We start from the raw sequence: 27,446 nt of genomic DNA, 5'->3' as shown, positions 1-27,446 counted from the left end.
GTCAAAGATAGGCCGCCACTGGAGCCAACACCTTGGTGAAGATTTGAGGTGCTGACCTTAGTCTGAATGGTAACATCTTGAATTATTAATGCATGCCCGCTACCTTGAACTGCAAAATCTTCCTGTGTTTAAAGGGGATTGGAACATGGACGTAGGCATCCTGAAGATCCAAGGCTGACATATGATCAACTTAGAAGAGAAGAAGCAGCTAATTCTAAAGAGTCACCATGCGAAATGGCTGCTTCTTTAGAAATGTGTTGAGTTGTCGAAGATCTAAGATGAAGCGCCAATCTCATGTCTTTTTCCCGGTCAGGAAGAAGCAAGATTAGAAACTGATTCCCCTCTGAGTCTTTGGAACTATTTTTATTGCCTCTTTGCCGATCATGGTGGAAATCTGCAATAGGAGCTCATTCAAGTTGGAAAGTGGTGGAACATTTGGTGGAGTTTTTTTAAACTCTGGGGCATGTCCCCAGTGATGATATTGAGCACCCACCTGTCAACGTTATCTGGGACCATTGATGTTTTTAATTGGAAATTCTGACCCCCCCAATTTGAGTTGACGAGTGGGGGATGGAGGCCAGCACCAAACAGAGGTCACTGTTTTCTGACAGTGTCTCCATCTCTGGAGGACAATTTTCCTCTATATGCTGGTGTTGCTGGCCATATGGATGGCGATATTGACCTTTATCAGGTTGGTATTGGTGTTTGTAATGTTGATATTCTCCTCTAAAAGTGAATACACCTCGGCCTCTGGATCCTCAAAAGAGCTGTTTTTTTAAACTGTAGAGTGCCCAGAGATCTTGCTGTTTCGGAGTCCGTCTTGATGGAATGACGAGCGTCCTACACATGCTTGCTAAATAATGACTCCCGGTCATATGGCATGTCCAAGATCTTGGTTTGAATCTCCGGGTGGAACAAGATGACCGTGAGCCATCCTCGATGTCTGAGGACAGCTGCCCCTGCCAATTGTCTAAAGCCTATGGATGACACAGCTATAGCACGGTCTATTATTTCTGCCGACATTTTCTCCCCTTCCTCTAGAAATTTTTCAGGCCTCCAGTTTTCCTTTGTTCGGTAAGAGGTCAATGTATGTGGAGATATCGGACAACATTTGGCGATCATAACAGCCTAGAATGGCTGGCGAGTTTGCTGTTCGAACGGTAGTGGCTGCCATGGTAGAGAACCTCTTACCTATACTGGCCAGACACCTGCCATCTCTGTCTGGTGGAGTGGAGCAGAGAGTAGGCAGATTCCTATAGCAACATTGGGCCGCCTGTGAAATAACTGAATCCAGTTTTGGTTGGAGGATTAGACAAGAAGGAGACTCCTCAAGTGCTTTTCATTTCTTGTCTTTTCTGGGGAGGACTGCCAGTATTGATGTGAAGTCTTCATAACCTTAAGGCTTTCTTCCCATATGAAATCTACAATTGGTATGGCATGGACAGTCTTTCTGGCTGGTTCTTGAAAATCATAGAGAAAACAGTCCAACTGCTTCATGACTAATGGGAGCTGAAACCTCTTGGCAGCCCATTCTACAAGGCTACGAAATCCACTGATGCCCTAAGGTGGGGGAATCCACTGGTGGTGGCGTGAAGGGGATGGTGTCAGTATTTGATAATCATCCCACTTGTTAGGGACAGAAGCCATGTTGTTGATCTCACCCTCTTCTCTGTCGTCAGCAGTGGAAGGTGCATCGTCCACTGGCAGCTCGGAAAATGTAGCAGCCAATGTTGGCAATGGTGCAGGCTGTGCCGTAAAATGCTGAGAAGTATGCACTCTAGGAAAGCGTGCTTGAAGAGGCGGTCTCTGCTGAGGTGTCTGTGGTAACGGGGTGGCAGATCCAGATTGTGGGGATTCTGCGGTAATAGTCCTACAGCATATGTTGCAAGTTGGTCACCAGTGACACTGGCATCTTTATTGCAGGCCACGGCTGGTGTTGTTCACTATAACCATAAATTGTTACTGGTGTCCATATTGATCTGCCCATAATATTCACCACAATATTGTTGTTCTTCTTCGTCCTCAGCTTGACATTTGACATGTAGCTTTGATTGTCTATGAGCCATTCCGAATGGGCCTTCATCAGAGTACCCTTCCTCATAGTCATCCAGGAGATTATCAGGAGATATAGGCGAAACCTTACTGGGTGAGGTGCAAGATGGCAAATTTGTCTCTTGGGAGCATTTGCACTTCATTGTTATTAGAGTCAATGGAATAAAGGAAGGTGTTTTTGTCGCTGCTAATGGTTACCCCATAGACGGTGGTCTCATGGACAGTCTTGTCAATGGCTCTTCAGTCGTCGATTGGTCTATCGTCAAACGTCTCATCGACAGTTCTCTGGGTGCTGATGGGCCCTTCGTCGACTGCTTTGCCAATCGTTGCTGTCGATGGTGCTCCAGTCAATGGGGTCTGCATCGACGAAAAGACTGACATCAATGGAACTTTCATGGACATTCATTGACTGTTTCGTTGGGGGTAGCGAAGACACTGCAGCCTTAGACTGTGATGGTGCCGTTGATGGTAGCTATGGCTTTGCAAGAATCCTAACAGATGTAATCGTCAATGATAAAGGCAACGACGATATTATCATGGGCAAAGTTGCTGTAGTGAACGTCTATGTCACTGTAGTGGCAGTTACAGTGGAGACTGCCATCGACGAGACACCCATCTACGGTGTTGTTGACGAGAATTATTTTTTTAGTTTGAGGTGATAATACTGATTTAGTTAACGCCAGCAGGGAGTTAGGTTTTTTAACCTGGGCTTGCTTGGTGGAAGGAATGGAGGGCTCAGAAGAATAAGTTACTTACCTTCGGTAAAGCTTTTTCTGGTGGATACAATAGCTACCTGTGGATTCCTCACCTTATGATTCCTCACCTTATGAATTTGTCCTTGCGCCAGCATACGACGGAAAGTCTTCTTCCTAGCTGTCCACGTCGACGAGGACGTCATAATGGCACGCCTCCACGTGACTCCGTCTGACGTCACCGTGCCAATAAGAGGTCCTCGTCGGCATGCTGACTTCAGTTTCACCCCATTTTTTTAAGTGCCTTTGAGGCGAACAGGTGAGAACCGACCCATAAAAAAATTAAAAACACATATACACAAGAGCACTTCCCATAATTGCATATATTCACATGAAATATAAATATAAAATTATACACATATATGGAAAATGTCACTTACCCAGTGTACATCTGTTCGTGGCATGAGACGCTGCAGATTCACATGCTGTGCACATCCCGCCATCTAGTGTTGGGCTCGGAGTGTTACAAGTTGTTTTTCTTCGAAGAAGTCTTTTCGAGCCACAAGATCGAGGGACTCCTCCCCTTTCGGCTCCATTGCGCATGGGCGTCGACTCCATCTTAGATTGTTTTCCCCGCAGAGGGTGAGGTAGGAGTTGTGTATATACTAATAGTGCCCATGCAATGGAGTAAATATGTATGTACATAATGTGGTTTAAAGTGATATATTTAAAATTTTACAAATGTTCAAGATCAACTTTACAACGGCTACAGGCTCCCGGGGAGGTGGGAGGGCGCATGTGAATCTGCAGCGTCTCATGCCACGAACAGATGTACACTGGATAAGTGACATTTTCCGTTCGATGGCATGTGTAGCTGCAGATACACATGCTGTGCATAGACTAGTAAGCAGTTATCTCCCCAAAAGCGGTGGTTCAGCCTGTAGCAGTTTAAGTTGTTTGAAATAAAGTCTGTAATACTGCTTGTCCTACTGTGGCTTGCAGTGTCGTCAACACATCCATGCAGTAATGCTTGGTAAACGTATGAGGCGTAGACCATGTGGCTGCCTTACATATTTCGGTCATTGGTATGCTTCCTAGAAAGGCCATGGTAGCACCTTTCTTTCTAGTTGAGTGTGCCTTTGGTGCTATAGGCAGTTTTCGTTTTACTTTGATATAGCAGGTTTGTATGCATTTAACTATCCACCTGGCAATGCCTTGTTTGGATATTGGATTCCCTGTATGAGGTTTTTGGAAAGCAACGAACAATTGTTTTGTTTTGCGAATTTGTTTTGTTCTATCAATGTAGTACATTAATGCCCTTTTGATGTCTAATGTATGTAATGCTCTCTCAGCTACAGAATCTGGTTCTGGAAAGAACACTGGTAGTTCCACTGTTTGATTTAAGTGGAACGGTGATATGACTTTAGGTAAGAATTTAGGATTTGTTCTCAGAACTACCTTATGCTTGTGTATCTGAATAAAGAGTTCTTGTATGGTAAATGCTTGTATTTCACTTACTCTTCTTAGAGATGTGATAGCAATTAGAAATGCTACTTTCCATGTTAAGTATTGTATCTCACATGAGTGCATGGGTTCAAAAGGTGGACCCATGAGTTGTGTTAAGACAATGTTGAGGTTCCACAATGGAACTGGTGGTGCGCTTGGTGGGATAATTCTTTTCAGACCCTCCATAAATGTTTTTATGACTGGGATCCTGAATAATGAAGTTGAGTGCGTAATTTGCAGATAAACTGAAATTGCGGTGAGATGTATCTTAATGGATGAAAAAGCTAACTTTGATTTTTGTAAGTGTAGTAGGTAGCTTACAATGTGTTTAGCAGATGCGTGTAATGGTTGAATTTGATTATTATGGCAGTAATAAACAAATCTTTTCCACTTATTTGCATAGCAATGTCTTGTGGTTGGTTTTCTAGCTTGTTTTATGACCTCCCTACATTCCTGTGTGAGGTCTAGATGTCCGAAATCTAAGACTTCAGGAGCCAAATTGCTAGATTCAGTGACGCTGGATTTGGGTGTCTGATCTGTTGTTTGTGTTGAGTTAACAGATCTGGTTTGTTTGGCAGCTTGATGTGAGGCACTACTGAGAGGTCTAGTAGTGTTGTGCACCAAGGTTGTTGTGCTCAAGTTGGTGCTATTAGTATGAGTTTGAGTTTGTTTTGACTTAATTTGTTTACTAGATATGGAAGGAGTGGGAGAGGGGGAAAAGCGTATGAAAATATCCCTGACTAACTCATCCATAATGCATTGCCCTGAGACTGAGCCTGTGGGTACCTGGATGCGAAGTTTTGGCATTTTGCATTTCTTTTGTTGTAAATAGATCTATTTGCGGTGTTCCCCATCTTTGGAAGTAAGTCTTTAGTATTTGGGGATGAATTTCCCATTTGTGGATCTGTTGGTGATCCCGAGAGAGATTGTCTGCCAACTGGTTCTGAATTCCTGGTATGATCTGCGCTATTAGTCGAATGTGGTTGTGAATAGCCCAATGCCATAGTTTGTGCCAAGAGACACAACTGCGTTGAGTGTGTTCCTCCCTATTTGTTCAGATAATACATTGTTGTCATGTGGTCTGTTTTGACAAGAATGTGTTTGTGGGTTATTATAGGTTGAAATGCTTTCAGCGCTAGAAATACTGCTAGTAGTTCTAAGTGATTTATGTGAAACTGTCTCTGCTGATTGTCCCATTGTCCTTGGATGCTGTGTTGGTTGAGGTGTGCTCCCCACCCTATCATGGAAGCATTTGTTGTGTTTATGAATTGAGGCACTGGGTCTTGAAAAGGCCGCCCTATGTTTAAATTTATAGTGTTCCACCATTGAAGCGAGGTGTATGTTTGGCGGTCTATCAACACTAGATCTTGAAGTTGACCCTGTGCTTGTGACCATTGTGATGCTAGGCACTGTTGTAAGGACCGCATGTGTAATCTTGCAGTTGGGACAATGGCTATGCATGAGGACATCATGCCTAGTAATTTCATCACTAATTTTACCTGTAACTTTTGTTTTGGGTGCATGGCTTGTATTACGTTTTGAAATGCCTGTACCCTTTGTGGACTTGGAGTGGCAATCCCTTTTGTTGTGTTGATTGTTGCTCCTAAGTATTGTTGTATTTGACACGGCTGTAGGTGTGATTTGTTGTAGTTGAGTGAGAAACCTAGCTCTATGACATACTTTGTGTGTTGTGAACACCGTTACTGCGTATTGGTTTTGATTAACCAATCGTCTAGGTATGGGAACACATGTATTTGCTGCCTTCTACTATGAGCAGCTACTACTGCCAGGCATTTTGTAAAAACTCTTGGCGCTGTTGTTATCCAGAATGGCAACACTTTGAACTGGTAATGTACCCCTTGGAATACAAACCTTAAATACTTTCTGTGGGAAGGATGTATAGGTATATGGAAATATGCATCCTTGAGGTCTAGTGTTGTCATGTAGTCTTGTTTGAGCAACAGGATCACGTCTTGCAGTGTCACCATGTGAAAGTGATCTGATTTGATGTAGATGTTTAACGTTCTGAGATCTGATATAGGTCTCAGAGTTTTGTCTTTTTTGGGTATGAGAAAGTACAGGGAGTAAACTCCTGTTCCTCTCTGATGAATTGGTACTAGCTCTATTGCACCTTTTTGCAACAACGCTTGGATCGCCAGTTGTAAAAGATCTGTGTGTTGTTTGGACATGTTGTGTGTTTTCGGTGGGACATTTGGAGGGAATTGTAGAAATTCTATGCAATAACCATGCTGGATAATGGCTAGGACCCACGTGTCTTATTTCTTTCCAAATTTTGTAGAACTTGGTTAGTCTTCCCCCCACTGGTGTTACGTGTTGGGGATTTGAGACGCTGAAGTCACTGTTTATTTTGTGGAGTTTTGGGACTCTGGAACTTCCCTCTACTCTTTGGGAACTGCCCCCCTCTGTATTGTCCCCGAAAACCTCCCCGCTGATATTGACTCTGATAAGTGGGCCTTGTTTGTGAGGTTGAGGCTTCTGTGCTCTGTCCCCGAAACCCCCCTCGAAACTGTGTTTTCCGAAAAGTGCCTCTGCTCTGTGGGGAGTAGAGTGTGCCCATGGCTTTGGCCGTATCTGTGTCCTTTTTAAGTTTTTCAATAGCAGTGTCCACCTCCGGCCCAAACAACTGCTGTCCGTTAAATGGCATATTCAGCACAGCTTGTTGTATTTCTGGCTTGAATCCTGATGTACGCAGCCATGCATGTCTCCGTATGGCCACTGCTGTATTTACAGTTCTAGCAGCTGTGTCAGCTGCATCCATTGCTGACCGTATCTGATTGTTAGAGATACTCTGTCCTTCGTCCACCACTTGTTGTGCTCTCTTTTGGAACTCTTTGGGTAGGTGTTCTATGAAATGTTGCATTTCATCCCAATGAGCCCTATCATATCTAGCCAGCAAGGCCTGTGAGTTGGCAATGCGCCATTGGCTGGCTGCTTGTGCCGCAACCCTTTTTCCCCACAGCGTCAAACTTGCGACTTTCCTTGTCTGGAGGTGGTGAGTCTCCTGAGGTGTGTGAGTTCGCCCTTTTGCGAGCTGCCCCTACTACCACTGAGTCTGGTGTTAATTGCTGCGTGATGTACACAGGGTCTGTTAGTGGCGGTTTGTATTTTTTCTCCACCCTTGGAGTAATGGCCCTGCCCTTCACTTGCTCCTGAAACACTTGTTTGGAGTGTTTCAGCATTCCTGGTAGCATAGGGAGACTCTGATACTGGCTATGTGTGGACGACAGTGTATTAAATAGAAAGTCATCTTCTATAGGTTCTGCGTGCAAGGTGACATTATGAAACGCAGCTGCTCTTGACACCACCTGTGTGTAGGCAGTACTGTTCTCAGGTGGTGAGGGTCTCGCTGGATAACAGTTGGGACTGTTATCTGATACAGGCACATCATAAAGATCCCATGCGTCGGGTCATCTTGACTCATTCCTGTATGAGTTGGAGACTGCATCATTGGTGGAGTGGCTACCGGTGATGGTTGTGGTGAGCGTTGTGGAGATGGTGGCGGAGTTACTTGTTTTGCCACCTTTGCTTGTGGTTGCTTGTCTTTTTCTTGGAAGGCAAGTTTCCTTTTAATTCGAATTGGAGGGAGAGTACTGATCTTCCCTGTGTCTTTTTGAATGTGGAGCCTCCTTTGAGTGTAATCTGGCTCCTCTGCCTCTAATTCTTGTCCAAATCTGTGTCCTTGCATCTGTGAGGACAGGCCCTGTTTCTCGGTGTAGGAACTCGATTTAGGCTCCGAGGCCGGATGTTTCGGTATGGAAACCTTTTTGGCTGTCTTTTTCGGCTCCGAAGACACTTTTTTGCCTTTCGGCGTACTGATCTCTCGGTGCCGACTTATTTCGGTGCCGCCCTCTCGGTGTCGAGATTGCTCTGACCCGGTGTCTCGGGTCGAGTCTGTTCTGTGCCGGTATCTCGACCGGAGTCGGATGATTTCGACACATGCATGCCCTTTTTCGGTGCTGATGGTCAGTCACCTATTTTTCGGGTTAAGCCATGGCCTGCTGGCGGTGGCGTCCCCTGGGCTTTAGTGAATTTTCCGTGAGTTTTGTGTTGTGACGTCTTACTCACGGTTTTCGGCGTCTGTTCGGCTTCGACCTCGTCCGAGTCCGAATCCGCGATGGAGAAGGTTTCTTCTTCTTCTTCCAAGTGTTGTTGTCCTGCCGACGCCATTTGTATTCTTCTTGCTCTTCGGTCTCTTAACGTCTTCCCCGACCGAAACACTCGGCAGGCCTCACAGGTATCATACCTCTTTGTGTTCTGGAGACCAACACAAATTACAGACCAAATGCTGATCTGTATAAGGATACTTGTTGTGACATTCGGGGCAGAAGCAGAATGGGGTCCGTTCCATTAGCCTTGAAGACGCACGCGGTCGGGCCGACCAGGCCCTGCCGGGGAATCAAAAACCCCGAAGGGCCACCGGAGCTCTTCCAAATTCGGTGTCGATCTGTTGTAACTAACCCGATACCGAATGCAAACAATACCGTCAAATTTTCAGAGATTTAAATAACTTTCCCAACCGAAACGCAGAGCGAAAAAGGAACACGTCCGAACCCGATGGCAGAAAGTAAACAATCTAAGATGGAGTCGACGCCCATGCCCAATGTAGCCGAAAGGGGAGGAGTCCCTCGATCTTGTGACTCGAAAAGACTTCTTCGAAGAAAAACAACTTGTAACACTCCGAGCCCAACACTAGATGGCGGTATGTGCACAGCATGTGTATCTGCAGCTACACATGCCATCGAACAAATATATACATATATATATGTAAACCTTTGCAAAAATAACTGTGCAATCAGGCAGGCAACGGGGAGGCGGGAGGGACTGTGAGGAATCCACAGGTAGCTATTGTATCCACCAGAAAAAGTGTTACCGAAGGTAAGTAACTTATTCTTCTGATGGATACAACTACCTGTGGATTCCTCACCTTATGAATAGAGTCCCAAAGCAGTACCGCACTCGGTGGTGGGTGCCCGCTTGATTACACCAAGAAATCCTGCAATACCGAGCGTGCAAAGTGGCCATCCCACCCCACCTAAGAGTCCAAACAGTAATGTTTTGCAAAGGTATGGAGGGACGCCCAAGCTGCTGCCTTAGAAATGTCCACTATTGGAACCCCTCTTGCCAGAGCCGAAGTGGCTGACTTAGCTCTGGTGGAATGGGCCCTGATACCCTCCGGGGAAACTTTCTTGGCCAGTGAGTAGCAAAGTTTTATACAAAGGATGACCCACCTGGAGATAGTTCGCTTCTGGACCGCTATGCCCTTCTGCTGTCCAACAAACCCCACGAACAGCTGATCATCCAGACAAAAGTCTTTTGTTCTCTCCAAGTAGAAACTAAGAGCTCTTTTAGGGTCCAACCGATGGGGTCTCTCTTCATCTTTAGAGGGTTGTGGAGGAGGGTAGAAAGAGAGAAGGGTAATAGTCTGTCCCGTATGAAAAGGAGTGACAACTTTTGGCAGGAAAGCTGCCCTGGTTTTCAGCACCACTTTATCAGGGAAAAACATGGTAAAAGGAGGTTTAATGGAAAGGGCTTGAAGCTCCCCAACCCTTCTAGCAGAGGTGATTGCAATCAAGAAAACAGTCTTAAGGACTAAATATCTTAATGGGCATGAATGCATGGGTTCGAAAGGCGAACCCATCAGGAATGTCAAAACCAGATTTAAATCCCACTGAGGCATGTGAAAGGGCGTGGAAGGAAACTTATTAACTAAGCCCTTAATGAACCTATTTACAATTGGAGATTTGAATAGAGAAGGCTGGTCCGGAAGGCAAAGAAAAGCTGACAGAGCAGCTAAATAGCCCTCAACTGTAGCTACCGCGCAGGCTTTCTTTGCTAAATCAAGAGCAAACAAAAGAACATCTGAAAGGTGGGCCTTTAAGGGATCTTTTTGATTCTCTCCGCACCAAACCACAAATTTTGCCCACCTACCGGCATAAATGGATTTAGTGGAGTGTCGCCTGGACGATAGAATAATATCCACTACATCCAGTGGGAGAGAAAAGGAACTCAGGTTGCCCCGTTCAATCTCCAAGGCATGAAGGTGCAGGCTCTGGAGGTGAGGGTGTAGAACCTGCCCCTGCGACTGTGGGAGGAGGTCTGCCCTGAGTGGGAGATGGAGCGGAGGGCACTGAGAGAGTTGAAGAAGGTCTGTGTACCATACCCTTCTCGGCCAGTCCGGTGCCACCAAGATGACTTGGGCCTGGTCTTGGCGAACCTTCCTCAGAACCCGAGGAATCAAGGGTATGGGGGGAAACGCGTAAAGCAACTGTCCGCTCGAGGACATCTGAAACGCGTCCCTCACCGCTCCTTGCATCAGGTACTGGAGGCTGCAGAACAACGGACAGTGTGCCTTCTCCCGAGTGGTGAATAGATCCACCTGCGGCGAACGCCACATCCCGAAGATGTAGAGGACCAGGTCCGGATGGAGACACCACTCGTGATCTACTGAGTAGTGACGACTGAGACCGTCCGCACGTACATTCAGAACTCCGGCCAAATGATTTGCTAATAAGCAAATCTGATGGTCCTGAGCCCAGGACCAGAGTCGCAGAGCCTCTCTGCAGAGAAGGTACAACCCTACCCCTCCCTGCTTGTTTATGTACCACATCGCGGTAGTGTTGTCCGTCAGGACCTGAACCGACTGACCGCGAAGGGAAGGGAGGAAGGCCTTGAGTGCCAAACTTATTGCCCACAATTCCAACAGATTGATGTGCAACATCTGTTCTGCTGGAGACCAATGACCCTTGAGCTCCAGGTCCCCCAGATGAGCTCCCCACCCTAGAGTGGAAGCATCCGATACCACTGTGGCCACTGGCAGTGGTAGCGAAAACGGTCTTCCTTGGGAAAGGTTGCCGTCCACCGTCCACCAATGAAGATCCGCTGCAGTGTCCCTGGAGATCCTTATCGAATCCTCGAGATCTCCTTTGTGCTGGAACCACTGCCTGCGGAGGCACCACTGAAGAGCCCTCATATGCCAGCGTTCATGAGTGACCAACAGAATGCAAGAAGCAAACAGATCGAGCAGGCGTAAGACTTTGAGGACTGGAACAGCCGCTCCATTCTGAAACATTGGAATCAGCGCCTGAATGTCCCGAATCCGCTGAGGCAGGGGGTAGGCCCAAAACAATGTTGTGTACAGTACTGCCCCTATGAACAGGAGGCTTTGAGAGGGCTCCAGGTGAGATTTGGGTACGTTTATCGAAAAACCCAGATCGAACAACAGCTGGGTTGTCATCCGCAGATGAGACAGCACAAGCTCTGGAGACTTGGCTTTGATTAAACAATCGTCCAGGTAGGGGAATAGCGCTATTTCCTTCCTTCTGAGATGTGCTGCAACCACTGCCATCACCTTCGTAAAAACTTGAGGTGCTGAAGTAAGTCCAAACGGAAGGACCGCAAACTGGTAGTGTTGCGACCCCACCACAAACTGGAGATACTTCCTGTGCGACTTGAGTATCGGAATATGAAAGTACGCATCCTGCAAGTTGACAGACACCATCCAGTCTCCTTCGTTCAACGCCAATAGCACCTGCGCTAGGGTCAACAACTTGAATTTTTCCTGTTTGAGGAACAAATTCAAAATCCTCAAGTCCAGGATCGGTCTTAGACGACCGTCCTTTTCGGGGATCAGGAAATATCTTGAATAACAACCCTGACCCCTTTCCTGCACCAACTCTAATGCGCCCTTGGATAACATGGCTTGAACTTCCTGTTGCAGCAACAGAAGATGGTCTTCTGAACAAAATGAGGGACGTGGGGGAAAGGGAGGAGGGGACTCCTGAAAAGGGAGAGCATATCCTTTTTCCACAATCTTTAACACCCAAGAGTCTGTTGTTATCGACTCCCACTTGCGGAGAAAAAGACTCAGCCTTCCCCCTACAGGAGAGGTATGAACGATAAAGTGGGGAAAACTAGGGCTGCCTCTGCTGTTGTCCACCAGAGGAAGAGGATGAAGGCTGCTGGACTGGCCCTCTAGCTCTACCCATACCCAGCCCGCTAAGGGAACGAAAGGGTGGATTGGCAGGTTGCTGGTCCGAGTACTGGGGCCTCCGAAAGGCAGAACCATGTGCAAACCCCCTGAACCTGCGAAAAGGTCTATAAGGAGTAGCAATGGTAGTCTGTAAGCCTAAAGACTTAGCTGTAGCCCGACTGTCTTTAAACCTCTCAAGGGCAGAATCCGCCTTTTCTCCAAACAACTTCTCTCCATCGAATGGAAGATCCAACAAGGTGGTTTGAACGTCCGAGGAAAACCCGGAGGACCTCAACCAGGCGTGCCTCCTAGTAGCCACAGATGTTCCCATGTCCCTGGCTACCGAATCTGTCGTATCCAGGCCAGACTGTATGATCTGCTGCGCAGCCGCCTGCGCATCCGATAAAAGATATCCAAAGGGCTTCTGTACATCCTGCAGTAGATCTCTGACCATCTCCTTAGCAGAGTCCATAAGAGCGTGGACATACCTGCCCAGCACACAGGTAGCATTTGCAGCCTTGAGCGTCATGCTGCACGATGAAAAGATCTTCTTCGAAGACTGCTCCATCCTTTTGGACTCCCTATCAGTTGGGTCCACAGGGAATGTTCCAGGAGCAGACTTCGCGGAGCAAGACGCCTGGACTACAAAGCTTTCAGGAGTTGGATGGCGTGACAGGAAACCCGGATCCCTGGGTGCGCCCCTATGTCTCCTCACTACTGCCCTGTTCACCGCTGGAGTCGTAACCGGCTTCCTCCACAGGTCCAGAATGGGCTCCGTCAACGCCTCGTTGAAGGGCAGTAAAGGATCGGCAGTGGACGTAGAGGGATGCAACACCTCAGTCAGCAGGTTGGTTTTCACCTCCACCACAGACAAAGGCAAGTCTAAAAACTCTGCTGCTTTTCTGATCACTGTATGAAAAGATGCTGCCTCCTCTGTAAACTCCCCTGGAGATGTAATGTCCCATTCCGGGGAAGTGTCCAGGCCGCTTGCAGACCCCAAGCCTTGGTACTCATCCAAAGGCCCAATCTCACCTTCTTCTAACTGCCTGTACTCTTCCTCCTCCAGGAGTCGTAATGCCTTTCTCCGGGACCTAAGGCGTGACTCCAAAGTCGGCGTCGATAATAAATTTACCGACGCCGAAGACTTCGAATCCCGGTAGGGCACAGGAAGAGATGGATGACTTCTAGCATCACCCGGTGCCGGCACCGACACGGACTCCAATGACGTCTTCCGCGGAGTCGGCTGGCATGATGGCGATTGGGCCGGCCGGGAAGGAGACAACATAGACTTCGAATGACGTGGCGATGGCGTCGGCTGACGCGATGGTGGAGCCACAGACCCAGCTGGTGAAGATCTTCCGCGAGGAGACATCCTCAGCGCCGAACCGACCCCTTCAACTGGGCAAAACGGCATAAACGGAGCCGCCTTAAACAGCGCCGGGGAGCCCTAATCAAACGCCAATGGCCCCGTGGGACCCGCCGGTGCACCAGCAGGAGCCTTGGACTGGAAAACGGCATACATTGCATTTAAAAATGCTGCCGCATCCGCTCCTGGAGCCGGGAAAGCAGGATATTGCTGTTCTTGAGCCTGCTGCACATCAGGCTCCTGCGGCGCCGGTGAAAACTGAAGGCTATGAGGAGTCACCTCATAGACCGACGGCGCCTGAGATAACTCCGGACTCCTGGGCTGAGGCATCACAGTAGGGCTCATCTCCCATATACTTTGGAGTCGAGTAGAAGGAGACCTCGATCGGCTCCTCTTCGACCGGCGCCGAGAGTCATGACGGCGCCGTGAATCATGGTGACGCCGTTTCTTATGCTTCTTTGGCGAAGCATGGGACGAAACCCTATTATGGCCCTTCTTCTTGGCTTTCGCCATGAAAAGCTTAGCCTCTCGTTCTTTTAGAGCCTTAGGGTTCATGCTCTGGCACGACCTACACCCTTTGACATCGTGCTCAGAGCTAAGACACCAGATACAATCCAAATGTGGATCGGTTACAGACATCCGACCTCCACATTCTTTACAGGGCTTAAAACCCGATTTCTTTGGGGGAGACATTGTAACCACCAAAAACGCAACAGTAATCAACGAGCCAGGAAAGAAAAAACGTTGGCGTCGAAGGCACGTAAAAAAGGAAACTGACGCCGACGAGGACCTCTTATTGGCACGGTGACGTCAGACGGAGTCACGTGGAGTTGTGCCATTATGACGTCCTCGTCGACGTGGACAGCTAGGAAGAAGACTTTCCGTCGGATGCTGGCGCAAGGACGAATTCATAAGGTGAGGAATCATAAGGTGAGGAATCCACAGGTAGTTGTATCCATCAGAATGAACCTTTTCTGAGGCAACGTGTGCCTTCTTGGAAGTAGTTGGACATTCCTCTGTCCTGGAATACGAATGCTGGGTTTTTTATCTATCTTTTGTGATTTTGGGGACAATCCATCAGCAGATCTTTCTTGAAGCCAAAGTCTTTGAGAAGCTATCACTATCCTCCTCAGATAGAGGGCATTGCTTGGTTTTAAGCTTCTGAAGCCATAACAGAAGTCTAGCATCTCTATCTCGCAAAGCATTTCGTGAAAAAGAGCGGTAAATCTTACAATCTTTAACCTGGTGGCCAGGTGAAGGCAGTAGATTCAGTTCCTATGTGTGTCATCTGAGGGAAGCCTAATTTCCCCACAGGTGCCGCAAGGTCTAAATAATCCTTTCTTGGCTAGAGTTAACATGATGGTTTAGTTGGAATAAAGATCAGCTAGGAGAACATAAGTTGTTTTTCAGAAAAAAGCTTCTCTCAAACAGGTCAGAAATCAGGAAAACTGTGCAGAGCTCAGGGGGACTCCCATCACCGACATGCAATAGAAATTCTGAGAGACTAGAGCCTCTGTGGTGAAGGTTCTAAAGGGTGCTTTCGCCTGATTGCCTGGACTTTGGGTCATTTCTAATAACACTAATAAGCTATTGAAGGTAATGTATTTTGCATTAACTTCAATGTAGTTTTTTCTTTACTGCTTTCTATGGTATCACAGAATTCCCACTATGACGACGGGCAATGATTCAAGCATGTGTATCTACGAAAGATCCAAGAGTGGAAAACACTGCTGCGTTTGTGCATGGTTGAAAAGCACTGCCAGGCAAAGGCGCAAAAAACACTGCTCTTTTCCTCCTGCACGCTACACTTTGAGAGCACTTCCATAATGACAGCATCATTGTTTTTTCCACAGCTATTCATCTTGCATCTCTCAATGTTTTTTGGAGATGATGCAGCCATCACCACATATTTTGAGATAAGTGGGAATCCATTTTGTAAATTCCAAACACTCCTTCATTAGCTTCCATCCACTTCGTCCCTCCCTCTTTCCTTAAGTGGAAAGTTTACAATAAAATAAAACATGACACTAAAGCAAAGACTGAGCTACTTTTTGATTTTCCAAAAAGAAACAGGACTGTTCCATCGTAATACCATTTTAGAGACCTGCGTTGAAGGTCCTATGGAAACTTGAATGTTGAGGCAAGAGACGGAACTTGATCACATCAGTGAAATCCATGTTTCAAAGGACAGTTACTAGCATTAAGAATACAAAATACTTATTTGGGGAATTTTAAGTGTTTTTTAGTGAATTTTTCCTTTGGATCTACTTCGATAAAGCCTTACTGGTGGATCCTCTAGGTAATTTTAAATACAGGTCTCATGGAACTACTAAATGTGGCCCTCGGAAGGATGAAGTACAGAACTAGTATGCAGGATTCTTCAGTAAAAGAGGCACACATAGGGATGCAGGGAAGGGTCAAGTGCACATATAAAAGATATCATGGAAATTTAACTTGTAAGATCTACTGTAGTGTACGGGGTGAGTGATAAAAGTAAACAGTTCCCTTATCTGTGAAATTGGCCACAAGGATGCTTTAGAGTTTGAGGCTTCTCCAAGGTTAAATATAAAAGTATAACTATACACTTGCTGCTAAAGGCTAAACTAATTGCTGCACCAGAAAATCATAATCACTGTTCTATTGTAATCCAAGTTTAGTTGAAACGTGTTCACAGAAACTAGTATTCTTCCTACTCGCTCTCTCCTATTGGCAGAGGATAAAGAAGCAACATAGAAATAAAGATGTTTTTAAAAAGTTCTTTGTAGGAGAATGCAGCAAAAATACCTTTTCTCAGTAAGTAAATGTAGCAGTCAGTCAGCAGCACATACACCAACTGAAGATTCCCCTCCATGTGACCTGAACTCATCCGGAACATCTGGAGAAAGAGGGGGAGATGGGAATGGTAGGGATTGAGAAAGGAAAGAGACATAGAAAGATATGTAAGAGAGAAAGGAGGGAGAGGGAGCAGGAGAAAGGAAGGATCAGAAAGAAAGAGGGCTGTTGTTCAGTGATTAGGGAAGACATTCTCGTCCCAGAGATGTTCACCACCACCTTTAAGCCCCTCCCCTTTCAAAATGGTGCACACATGATAACTCATCTATTCTGCAGTTCAAATTCACCACCACATTCCTGGCCACATGTAAGGGATGACATAAAAAAAATCTCACCCCTTCACCGAAGCCCACAATTAAGCCCTTCTTATCACCAATGCATGCCTGGAAAAATCCCCACCACCATAAGAGTGTTTTTTTTTTGTTTCTTTTTTTTTACAATTACCAACATTTTTTGCTTACAGCCTTTGGTTAACGTTTATAAAGTATTTTATTTACTGGACGGAGAAATTCCAAATCAAAAAAGAAACTAAATATTAAAGCTTTTTATCCACAAGCTGCACAGTCATATTGTTTGAAACCTTCACTTTGTTAGTGTTTCAAAAGTAGGCCAGAAACAACACTTTATTGCAGTATTTAATTCATAAAAATAATGGCATTTTGTTTCATGTATACTAAAACGCTGAAATGAACCTGCATGGGGATTAGAGAGGAAAATGCAGTCTAACAAAGGAAAGCTTCAGCAAAAGACTTGTCGGCAAGTTCAGAAGTCTAACCAAGAGCTGGCAATGTTAAGGCGCAATCATCATCTCAGACACAAAATTCTGAGTCCGTTTTCACTTTCTGCCTTTGACCTTTCTAAATCAGACTTCTTTGGTCCCCAAGTTCTGCCAACGAACCACTACCACTACATAACAGCTGCTTAGCTTTTAGAACACCATCTTAAACCCATGCTGGCATACCACTGCTACAGTCCACACAGCCCTGGTGATTTAGACACTGTTCCAGACCCTCCTACCAGTCATGCCTAAAACACGATCGGAGCGATCTGATAAAACAACAAATGTGTGGATTTAATTATCTAGTCACCTTGTACAGCTGTTCCTCATTCTCCTGGAAAACATGGATCATCAGCAGCAGCAAGTGGTTATTGTCGACTCTAAAAACAGAGAGAAAAAGTAAAGATGAGGCCCAATGTACTAGGTTTCAGGCTTGAACCACTAACTGCAAGTATCACAGAAAACAGATATATTTCATTCTCGCCCTAGGAGCATGCAATAGGAAGATTCATGAGGTTTATTTTCATCAACTCTAGTGCCTTTGTTACACTGAAGAGTACTTGCATTGGAATGAAACGTCCCTAGCTAAACAATCCAGTATCAGCACAATGGTGCAGCAGAAGCCGCAAGAGTAAATAAAGAATAATGTGATTTAAAGCAAAACAAAGAAGGCAAGACCGTTATTAGGAACTTGAGCTCAACTCTGGATTTAAGATCGACAGCAAGTTACTCAACGTAGGTGTGCACAGAAGCCTACCTTGCAGCCTTAAGGACTTCTGCCAGAAGGACACCTTACACACTGTGAAGTGGGAACTGAGACCTTCGTGCAACAAATAGGTCTAATCTCAGCAGAATTTAATTTCTAAGAATCCATTTGGCTGCTATTTTATAATGCCTGATATTGACAAGATATGAAAGACAGTTGTCCTTTCTGAGACTAAATAGAAAGGCTGAATGGAAAGTAAACATATTCTTGCTGCTAAACGTTTTTTCAAACTTGAAGCACTGAAAAAGAAGACAACTTCTTGGCAAAACAAGAGACCAGCCACAATAGGTCACCTTAATGGGGGGATTCGTCCAAAAGACTGGCTTGCCTCGGTAGAAAACAGAGAATGAAGAATCATGTTAAAGAGGTCGGATTTCGCTGGCCTTACTTGTAAAAGCCTTTACAATTCACCCAAACTACTCTTAAAATAAAACAGTTATGGTGATCATAAGAGGGCGTGTTGAGATAATTCTTTGGCGTGCAACCTACATTCTTTCTAGTGCCTCCAAAACACTATTTTTATCTGATTCTTGCAAACGAAGATCAACTCAGTGATTTCTGTTCATCAGCAGAAAATTTAAAAACTTCACCCACCCTTGTAGATTGCACTGGCTGCTCAGGCTACTCGCAACAAATTTAAAATCTACTGTACTACCTATAAATCCTTAAACATTAACAACAACTGGACTATCACTAATCAAAAAGCAATCTGCAGTGTCAAAACTGTCTACCTGGAAACCAGGAATGCCAATAAGGAAAGAAGTTGAAAGCTCCTGCCCATGTCCTTAAGAATGACCCAGTCCTTGTTCAAGTTCTGGAAGGATATAAAAATGATGCTGCTTCAGAAATTTCTGCGACTACCACCACCTGCTAAGTGTTCCTCGTCACAGGGGCCTTATATTGATGGACACATGAATCTTGATAAATCAATAATTAAAATGTAAATCCAGTAATCATGGGGAAATTGTACAATCCTTCTGAACCTCTACACATGCACTCTAAAGACAAAATACATTGTAAATCAAATAACTACATAAACATAAAACCTATGACAACCTCTTCAGGTGTACCCTGCTAATGCCATTTTTCTGTATTCCCCTTATACTGTAGGCGCTCTTCTGACTCCTAAGTCAGAATAAGGTTTAGCAAATCTGCAAAATACAATAACATTTAATGGGAACCTCCAGATGTGCTGGTCTCAGTTTAATGCCAAAGCAGCATTTGGGAAGATACTGCCTCCAAGAGGAAGATGTATGTGTATTTTAGATTGATGTATTGTATTTGCTTTGTCACTTTTTCCAGTTATCACAGTGAAATAGGGCACACATACGTGTAGCACTTTACCTGAGCATTTATTATTACACAATCAGGGCCTAGTCTTCCATTTAATTGACCTCACTCCAAAATAAGTAAAAATCTGCCGGCCGCAGATGCACTAGAAGTCACATCAGTGACTGCGACAAATGTGGCGCAATGTAACCCGTTGGTGGCATCTGAACCATCTGCTGTAGTAAGGGCAGATAACTGGTCTTCGCACACTGGTGCTATTAGTGGCTTTATAGTTCATGATCATTCCATGCAGCAGACACACTAAAATAATCGAGTGCGGTCTTAAGCAGACAGTTTGTCTTGCTTGAACTCTTACATATGTGTTTCTGAAATTAAATTCTTACTGACAAAGGCTTTTTCAATAATTGCATATAGGAACACCTCATACCCTTATTTCTGTTTTTCACCCTTATTGATAGGCATTTCTGGCCTTTAGCAGTGCCCTGGGATGAGAGACAACAGATCGAAAACCCCTGCCATGACAAGGCTTACCAAAACTTTTAAAAGGGAAAACCTTTTTATGTGAGACTGTGATTTGTCCAGAATCATAAACGTATTGACTTTTCCTCCTAATCATTTATAAACTGCTAGCCAAACTGCAAGTCGGTGGCTTATTACTCCCATGCAAAAGGAAGGTTTCCTTACCTTCTTAAGAAATCGGTACAGTGGATCAGGGAAGCAGTTAAACCGAATAATGCATCAGTTCTCGACATATGTTTTGGAGATTAAATGTTGGAAAACATATTAATCGAAGATGGATTAATGGGAAGAGAAAAGTTTGGTTTCCATGGACTTCCTTCAGTCTAAATAGGATCAGCAGGTCATACTGTTCATTTGAAAAGAAAGCTACTAAGATACCTTATCCTACAGGACTTCGAAAACAAACAATGCGCATATATCAATCACACGTATTAATCCTCAGACTTTTGAAAGGTAAATTCTAGCATCTGGACAAGGTTGTCTCTACTTCCTATATGCTCTCCTCCCCAAATCAGCCACTGTAAGAGGTGTAAATACACTGAGAATAAAGTTCCTCCACTTTGGTAATTAAAGTGGTTGCAAAAACATGCAAGAACATTTTTTAATTATTTAGATCAGATATCCTAGTTTATGCGATGGTTTACTGATGGCATAAAAATATGTGGAAAACACTGTTTGGCAGATCTCATTTCGAGATTTTGAAATACTTGACGATCGTTCAGTAAAACGACAGTTGTCACTTAACAGGTACCTGATAAAGGATATAAAAGGATGAAGATGTTTTGCTATTGACTGTGAAAATAACAAGTTGCTTGCCTTTGGTTACGTTCTATTTGTTAAAATGGCACCCACAGATTCTCACATAAACACCTTCTCGAGCGGCAGATAGGAAATGACTAAGGGGCGATATATAAGGTGCAAACACACCCACAATTCCCAGCGTTCCCACAGAGACTAAAGACACAGAGGGCAGAGACAAACAATAAAATAACTCAATAAAACGTTTAATTCAGCCTCAACAAGGGAGAGGGGGAAATCTGCAGGAACTATCGATTTCTTCCGAAAAAGCATTGTCGCAGGTAGGCAACCTGGTCTTCTAATGCAACTCTCTCCCTAAGAATCTTTACATGTACCACTCTCAGAGCATCCTTCAATGAGGAGTGTTGAGGATGACACGCTTTGAATTACATCAGAATAAACTGAAGGATTGCTCTGATCTTTGTGCTCAAACACTTGCTTGAAGATAGTAGAGGGTGGTAATGATTCTAGTAACCAAATGCAAATCTTCTCAATCAGGATACTTTGCAGGAGTGGGTACTAAAGATACTACCTGCAGCCTTCGTACTGTGGTAAAAGATTAACGGATACACCATATTCACAATGCAAAACAAGCACATGCGCATAGCTCAATATCTGGTCACACAGTTTTCTGTTACATAGAAACTGTCATGCTGAGAATTTTCTCTCTAATAACTCAAGACTGCTTATAACACTTAGCATGTATGATCTTTGCCCTTTTGCAAACGTTTTCGACAGAGCTTAAACACTGACCTGGAATATGCTGAATACAAGTTGTCAACTGTCACCTGCAAACCTTTATAAAGTGTTCAATACCTGTTCCTACAACCATAATGTAATAGGGGCACATGCGTTTTGTAAACACAACCATTAGCTGGACACAGGCTGAAAAAAAATTAGGTACAGAAGTACTATGGTAGATACACATCACTAGGTAAACTATAAATCAAGTTAACACTCATTGGATGATGTTATCAATGAAGTCATATGAGATGTAATATGTGAGGTCATATGCAGTGCATGGCGGGGGAAGAACTTATGGATAGCGCAGCACAGCATAGTCATGGTAGAGTCTTGTGGCATAGATTAGAGTGGCGCAGAGTGGAGTAGTGTGTCATACAGTGAAGTGGAGTGACGTGGAGTGTTGTGGAGCATCATGGAGTGGCATATTAAACAGTGAAGTGAGCAGTCCTACTGTGGAGTACAGTGTTGTACAGTAGAGTGGCGAGTTGTACATTGTGTTAAGAGTAGAGTGGCATCCACTGATGTAGAGTGGAGTACTGTAGTGCATTAGAGTACAGTGCAGTAGTGTGTAAATACCAGAGTGGAGTAAATTGGCATGGTGTGGAGTAGAGGGAGTTGCGCACAGTGTTAGAGTGGAGTAGAGTATTGGAGAGTCACACAGAGTGCAGCAGAGTGTCACGAAGTGGCATAGAGTGTAATAGAGTGTCGTAGAGTCGGGTAGTGTGTTATAAAGTGGAGTGGCGTGTGATACAGTGGATTGGTGTGTTGCAGAGTGGAGTAGAGTGGTGTGTTGTAAAGTAGAGTGGCATACAGTGGAGGGACAGAGTGAAATTGTTTTACAGAGTGACGTACAATGTAGTGGTGTGTCATATAGTAGAGTGGAGTGGCGTGTCATACAGTGTGTTAGAGAAGAGGGGCACAGATTGGAATAGGATGTTGTAGAGTGGAGTGGCGTCTGGTAGACTGGACTGGCATGTTATAGTGGAGAGGCATGTGGTAGACTGGAGCGGTATGTCATAGAGAAGAGTGGTGTATCTTACAGGGGAGCGGCAAGGAGTGTCATACAGTGGAGTGGAGAGGCTCGGCATGTTGTACAGAGGAGTAGAGTGGTGTGGTGTACAATAGAGTGGAGTGTCAGAGTTGCATGTGGTACAGTGCCTTAGAATGGAGGGACAGAGGGGAATGGAGTAGAGTGAACTGAGATGTTGTGGAGTGGCATACAGTATTGTGTACAACAGAGTAGCGTAAAGTGACGTACACTGGAGTGACGTGGAATAATGTACAGTTGATTGGCATGTCGTACAATGCAGTGTCAGAGTGTCAGAGTAGAGTGGAGTGTCAGAGTGGAAAGGCGTGTTGCAGAGTGAAGTGAGGTGCTAGACTATAGTGGTGCATCGTAGTGTTATGGAGGGACACAGAGTGGAGTAGAGTGTTGTGGAGTGGCATAGAGTAGAATGTTGTACAGTATATTAGAGTGGTGCGGCACAGAGTGAATTTCTATTTTTCTTTTTAGCGTAAAGTAATTTTCATTACTATATGTTAATTCATTCACCACCACGCACAGCTTTTGGCCATGTGCAGCGAGGGGTTGGCCGCATGGCCTGGTCTCAGGCCAGTCCCTGCAGCCAACTACCCTAACCAGTCAACCCCACGCGGAGCACGGCCTTTGGCCATGCGCAGCAGAAGATGGCTGCAGGGCCTGTCTCTCTGGGTGTAAGAATAGCTGTGAGAGTATGTCTCTGGGTGTGAGAGTGGCTGTGAGAATGTCTGTCTGCGTGTGAGTGGCTGTGAGAGGGTCTATGTAGGTGTGAGTGTCTGATTGCACTCCAATAGATAAAAGATGCATTCACCTCCACAAAGGATTTCAGATCGTTTTTCAATATGCAATCACTGAGTAAGCACACTTGCTTTGCCTTCGCCAAGTCCAGGCGTGGAGTTTCAACTGGGGCACCTGCTACGTTTATATTTTTAAGTGCTTCCTGTTGAGGTTTCATTCCTGTGAAATAAGCATCATGGCCAGAACGGAAGCTCACCTGCTTGTTTATCCAACAAGAGTCCACAGTTTTGGACAAAATGTCTATTCAACTGGAGTACTTTCTACTGAATGGTTAGTAAGTGGTACCTCGTTCGGTGAATGGCCAGTATGGGGGACCCCATCCCCCCACAGCTCACCACTAATAAATGGGGAAGAGGGGTGCATGCCCCCCCCCCCTCCACCCCCAAGCCCTGGGCTATCAGCCCTAGGAATCCTATACCCCAGGGGCCATTTCCCCTGGCTGATTTCGGCCCCGTGGATCCCATCCTCCCAGGGCCGGCCTTAATGAACAAGTTACTTACCCTTCAGTAACAAATTATCTGGTAGAGACATTCTAGTTGCAGATTCCTTACCTTAAAATTTCCAGAGGGGTCAGACTGGATCCGGAGATTTTTCTTCAAGCTGTACCCTTGTGCCGCCAGGTTGCATCGGTCGACTCCGCGTGCGTCGTTGGCGCTGTGATCGCCGGAATGACAATGTCATATACATGCGCCACCCCGGAGTGCTGACGTCAGGTTTTTTTCAGGACTTTACACACCGGTAGTGCAGAGCCATGAAGAACACTGATATTAGTGCACCAAAATCGGGGCCCTGAAAAGGGAGTCCCTGTCCTTACAAACAGTTTGCAAGAAGGGAGAATGGGCGGGTTGGTAAAGAATCCGCAACTAGAACATGTCTACACCTGATCATTTATTACCAAAAGGTAAGTAACCTCTTCATTTGATAGAGATTTCTAGTTGCAGAATAGATAACCAAGCAATACCATCCTCAGAGGTAGGCTGCGAACCAAGATCAGACTAAAAAGTCCTGCAGAACCGAATATCCAATGCAGCTGTCTCAACGGACCTGAATGTCGAGCCAGTTGTACTTTGTGAACATGTGCAGGGATGCCCACGTTGCTGCCTGGCAGATGTGCAGGACCGGAACGCCACGTGCCTCTGCAGTGGTTGCAGCAATTGCTCTGGTGGAATGAGCAAGCAAACCCTCAGGGGGTTGCTTTTTTGCCAAAGCATGACATGTTGATGCAGAGGACAACTCATTGAGAAATGTTCCACTTGGTCCACTTCTGCACTGCCCGTTCTTTCTTGGCACCCACATTACCATCAAAGAGTTGATCATCCACCCAGAAGTCTTTGGTACGATTGATGTAAAACGCAAATGCTCTTTTTGGATCAAGACGGTGGAGTATCTCCTTCTCACGAGAAAGGATGTGGGGGTGCGTAAAAAGTAGGTAAAGTGATGGAATGGCCTACATGAAAGGGCGTGCCCACTTTAGGGAGGAAAGAGGCCATAGTACGAAGCACCACTTTGTCAGGATGGACAGAGAGAAATGGTGGCTTTGAAGAAAGAGGTTGGAGCCCACTGTGCGAGCAGAGGTGATAGCAATAACAAAGGCGGTCTTTAAAGTGAGAAGCCGCAAGGGACAATTATGTTGTACCTCAAAAGGAGCACACATAAGGTATGTAAGTACCAGGTTCAAATCCCACTACGGCATTATGAACTGGGTAGGTGGGAACTTGTGAGGGAGTCCCTTTAGAAACCTCCCAACAATGGGAGATTTGAACAAGGATGGTTGATCTGGCAGTCTAAGAAAGGCAGAGAGGGCAGACCAGTAGCCTTTTAAGGGTGCCCAAAGCAGGGTCCTGCTGGGCAAGAGAGAGGATGATCAGTAAAACCTCAGACATAGGTGCAGAAAGGGGATCAAAAGATTTGTTGGTACACCATGCCACAAATTTGTTCCAAACACAGACCTATACCGTTTTGCTGAAGGGACGCCTAGCTGCCAAGATCACATTGCAGACTTCCGGCGGAAGGTGAAATGCTGTTAACTGCCGCCACTCAATCTCCACGCAAGAAGGTGGGGACTGGACAGGTTCGGGTGGAGAACTGTCCCCTGCTGTTGCGACACAAGTTCCTCCCAAAGGGGCAGTCTGATTGGTGGATCAATGGCCATGCTCATAAGCTCCGGATACCATACTCTTTGTGCCCAGTCTGGAGCCACAAGATTGACTTCGGCCCGGTCGTTCTTGATCTTCTTCAGAACTCTGGGCAGAAGTGGTATAGGTGGAAAGGAGGTCTAAGTTTCACTTGAGACAAAAAGCGTTGCCATGCAAGTGCTGTCTTGGAAACTCCAACGAGCAAAACAGCTGACATTGCGCATTCTCTGTGGAGGCGAACAGAGCTAACCAAGGCTCTCCCCACTGCTGAAAGAGACATTGCGCCACCTCAGGATAGACACTCCAAACGTGACTGACCATGCATCGGCAGCAGAGTTTGTATGCTCAAGCGTTCAGCGAGACTGCCAGATGTTGAACCACCAGGGATATGCCCGGACGTTCCAGCCATGTCCAGAAACAGAGTCTCCTGACAAAGGGTTCACGACCCCTCTCCGCCCTGCTTGCTGCAATGCCAAATGGCCGTGGTGTTGTCCGTGAACATCTGCACCACTTTCCCTTGGAGAGAGGGAAGGAATGCTTTCAATTCAAGCCTGAACGTTCTGAGCTTCATAAGACTGATGTGGAGCCCGGACTCCACCAGAGACTAGACACTTCTGATCTCCTCCTCCCCCATGTGGCAACCCCATCCCTGGAGTGACGCATCTATTACCACTGTGAGATCTGGTTGGGGAAGGAAGAGGGATCTGCCTCTGACCCAATAGTGATTCGAAAGATACCACTGCAGATCTTTTGCAGTTCTCTCTAAGATCTGGACCATATCGGAGAGATTCCCCATATGCCACGCCCAAGGGAATTTCAGCTCTAACAGCAGAGCCCACATATGCCATTGGGCATGTATGACCAGCAGGATGCAGGATGCCCAGCAGCCTCTGAGTCACTCTCACCAAAACCCAGGATAGCGGTCGAAACATCAGTATCATAGCCTAATATCCTGGACTCACTTTTCGAGAGGATAGGCCCAAAACTGCATTGTGTCCAGAACTGCTCCGATGAAAGGGAACGTCTGAGAGGGTGTCAGATGTGACTTTGGTATGTTTAGAGTGAACCCCAGCAGCTGAAGCCGAGTCCCAAGATGGCTGCCAATACTTTCTGGTGTAGTGTTGGCAGCCAATCAGAGCTCTGCAGATCTGTGTACAAGCTTGTTATTACTGTGAAGCCTCTGCGCTTCTAGATCTGTCTTTAAGCCAGAAGAACTGTACTGAGCTAAGCATGGGCTCTGAGTAAGAAAACTGGTTGATAAGAGGTGGTTTCCTGTAATTTAAACTCACCAGAAAAGAATAATATTTTTGCCATGGGTTGAACGTGCCCATCACATAGCTCAGTGCCTTGGTAAAATACCATCAAGGGTATACATCCAAGATAAAGCATAGACAGTTCTGTTTTTAATATCAAAAAGTGCACATGGAGGGCAGGGTAACATAATGTGATGGCATCATCACTTTTAAGCTTGGTAATCACATTACCAGTTCCTTGATTAAACAAAAACCCTTTACTGGATCATTCCTAAATTCACATGCTTAAATTGCTCCAGGTCATGAGGCTGGGATTCCATAGTAATAGTAAAGTATTAACTTAACTGTAAAATAACGAGTCTACCTCATATTAAACTATCAGAATTTTCACCTGTGAGGTTAAAATGCAGTGCCCTCTACCTCCGTTATAGGCCTCCATATCTCAGATTTCAACTGCACATAGTGTATGGGAATCTTAGGTGAGAGCTCATTTGTATCCCTGCAGAATTTGAGATTTACCCTTATTTTTCTATTTCCTGCTCTGTAGACCTTACTTCAGGCACAGTACCAGGCTTAGACTTGAAGTGTATTGTTCTTGGGTGAGAAAATATTGCCTTTGATTACCATGACTGAGCCTTGTGTGAAGAAAGCTCTGTACAGGCCCTCTCCACCTGTAGCTTAACAATTGTTTATGCGCATGTTTCGCATATTGAATTTTTCTATACTGTGCAACCACGCCTTATCCTGAAGATTGAAAAATCTTTAAATCCTTCTTAGCTAAGACCCTTTGCAATAGTAATATGATTTTATTGTTGCATTTAGGGATGCACTCCAAAACGTCTCCCACTCTTCAGGAAATAACTAAATACCAGCAACCCACCTTCTACT

The 27,446-nt window shown here is 45.4% G+C and overlaps 1 protein-coding gene across 5 annotated transcripts in view; it reads right to left on the bottom strand.

The window, feature by feature from the left end:
- Positions 1-27,446, bottom strand: part of PLEKHM2 (pleckstrin homology and RUN domain containing M2) — a 264,071-nt gene that overhangs the window by 61,490 nt on the left and 175,135 nt on the right. For all 5 annotated transcript variants that reach the window (XM_069240042.1, XM_069240043.1, XM_069240038.1 and 2 more), the window contains 2 exons: positions 17,527-17,596; positions 16,391-16,481 (listed from right to left, as the gene is read on the bottom strand). In XM_069240042.1, the coding sequence (XP_069096143.1) occupies positions 16,391-16,481; positions 17,527-17,596 (161 nt within the window). The remainder of the gene's footprint in view (positions 1-16,390; positions 16,482-17,526; positions 17,597-27,446) is intronic.

This window comes from Pleurodeles waltl, chromosome 6, assembly GCF_031143425.1.
Source record: "Pleurodeles waltl isolate 20211129_DDA chromosome 6, aPleWal1.hap1.20221129, whole genome shotgun sequence".
NCBI classification, from domain to species: Eukaryota; Metazoa; Chordata; class Amphibia; order Caudata; family Salamandridae; genus Pleurodeles; species Pleurodeles waltl.
Note: the sequence above shows the minus strand (reverse complement) of the source record. Positions and strands in the feature narration are given on the sequence as shown.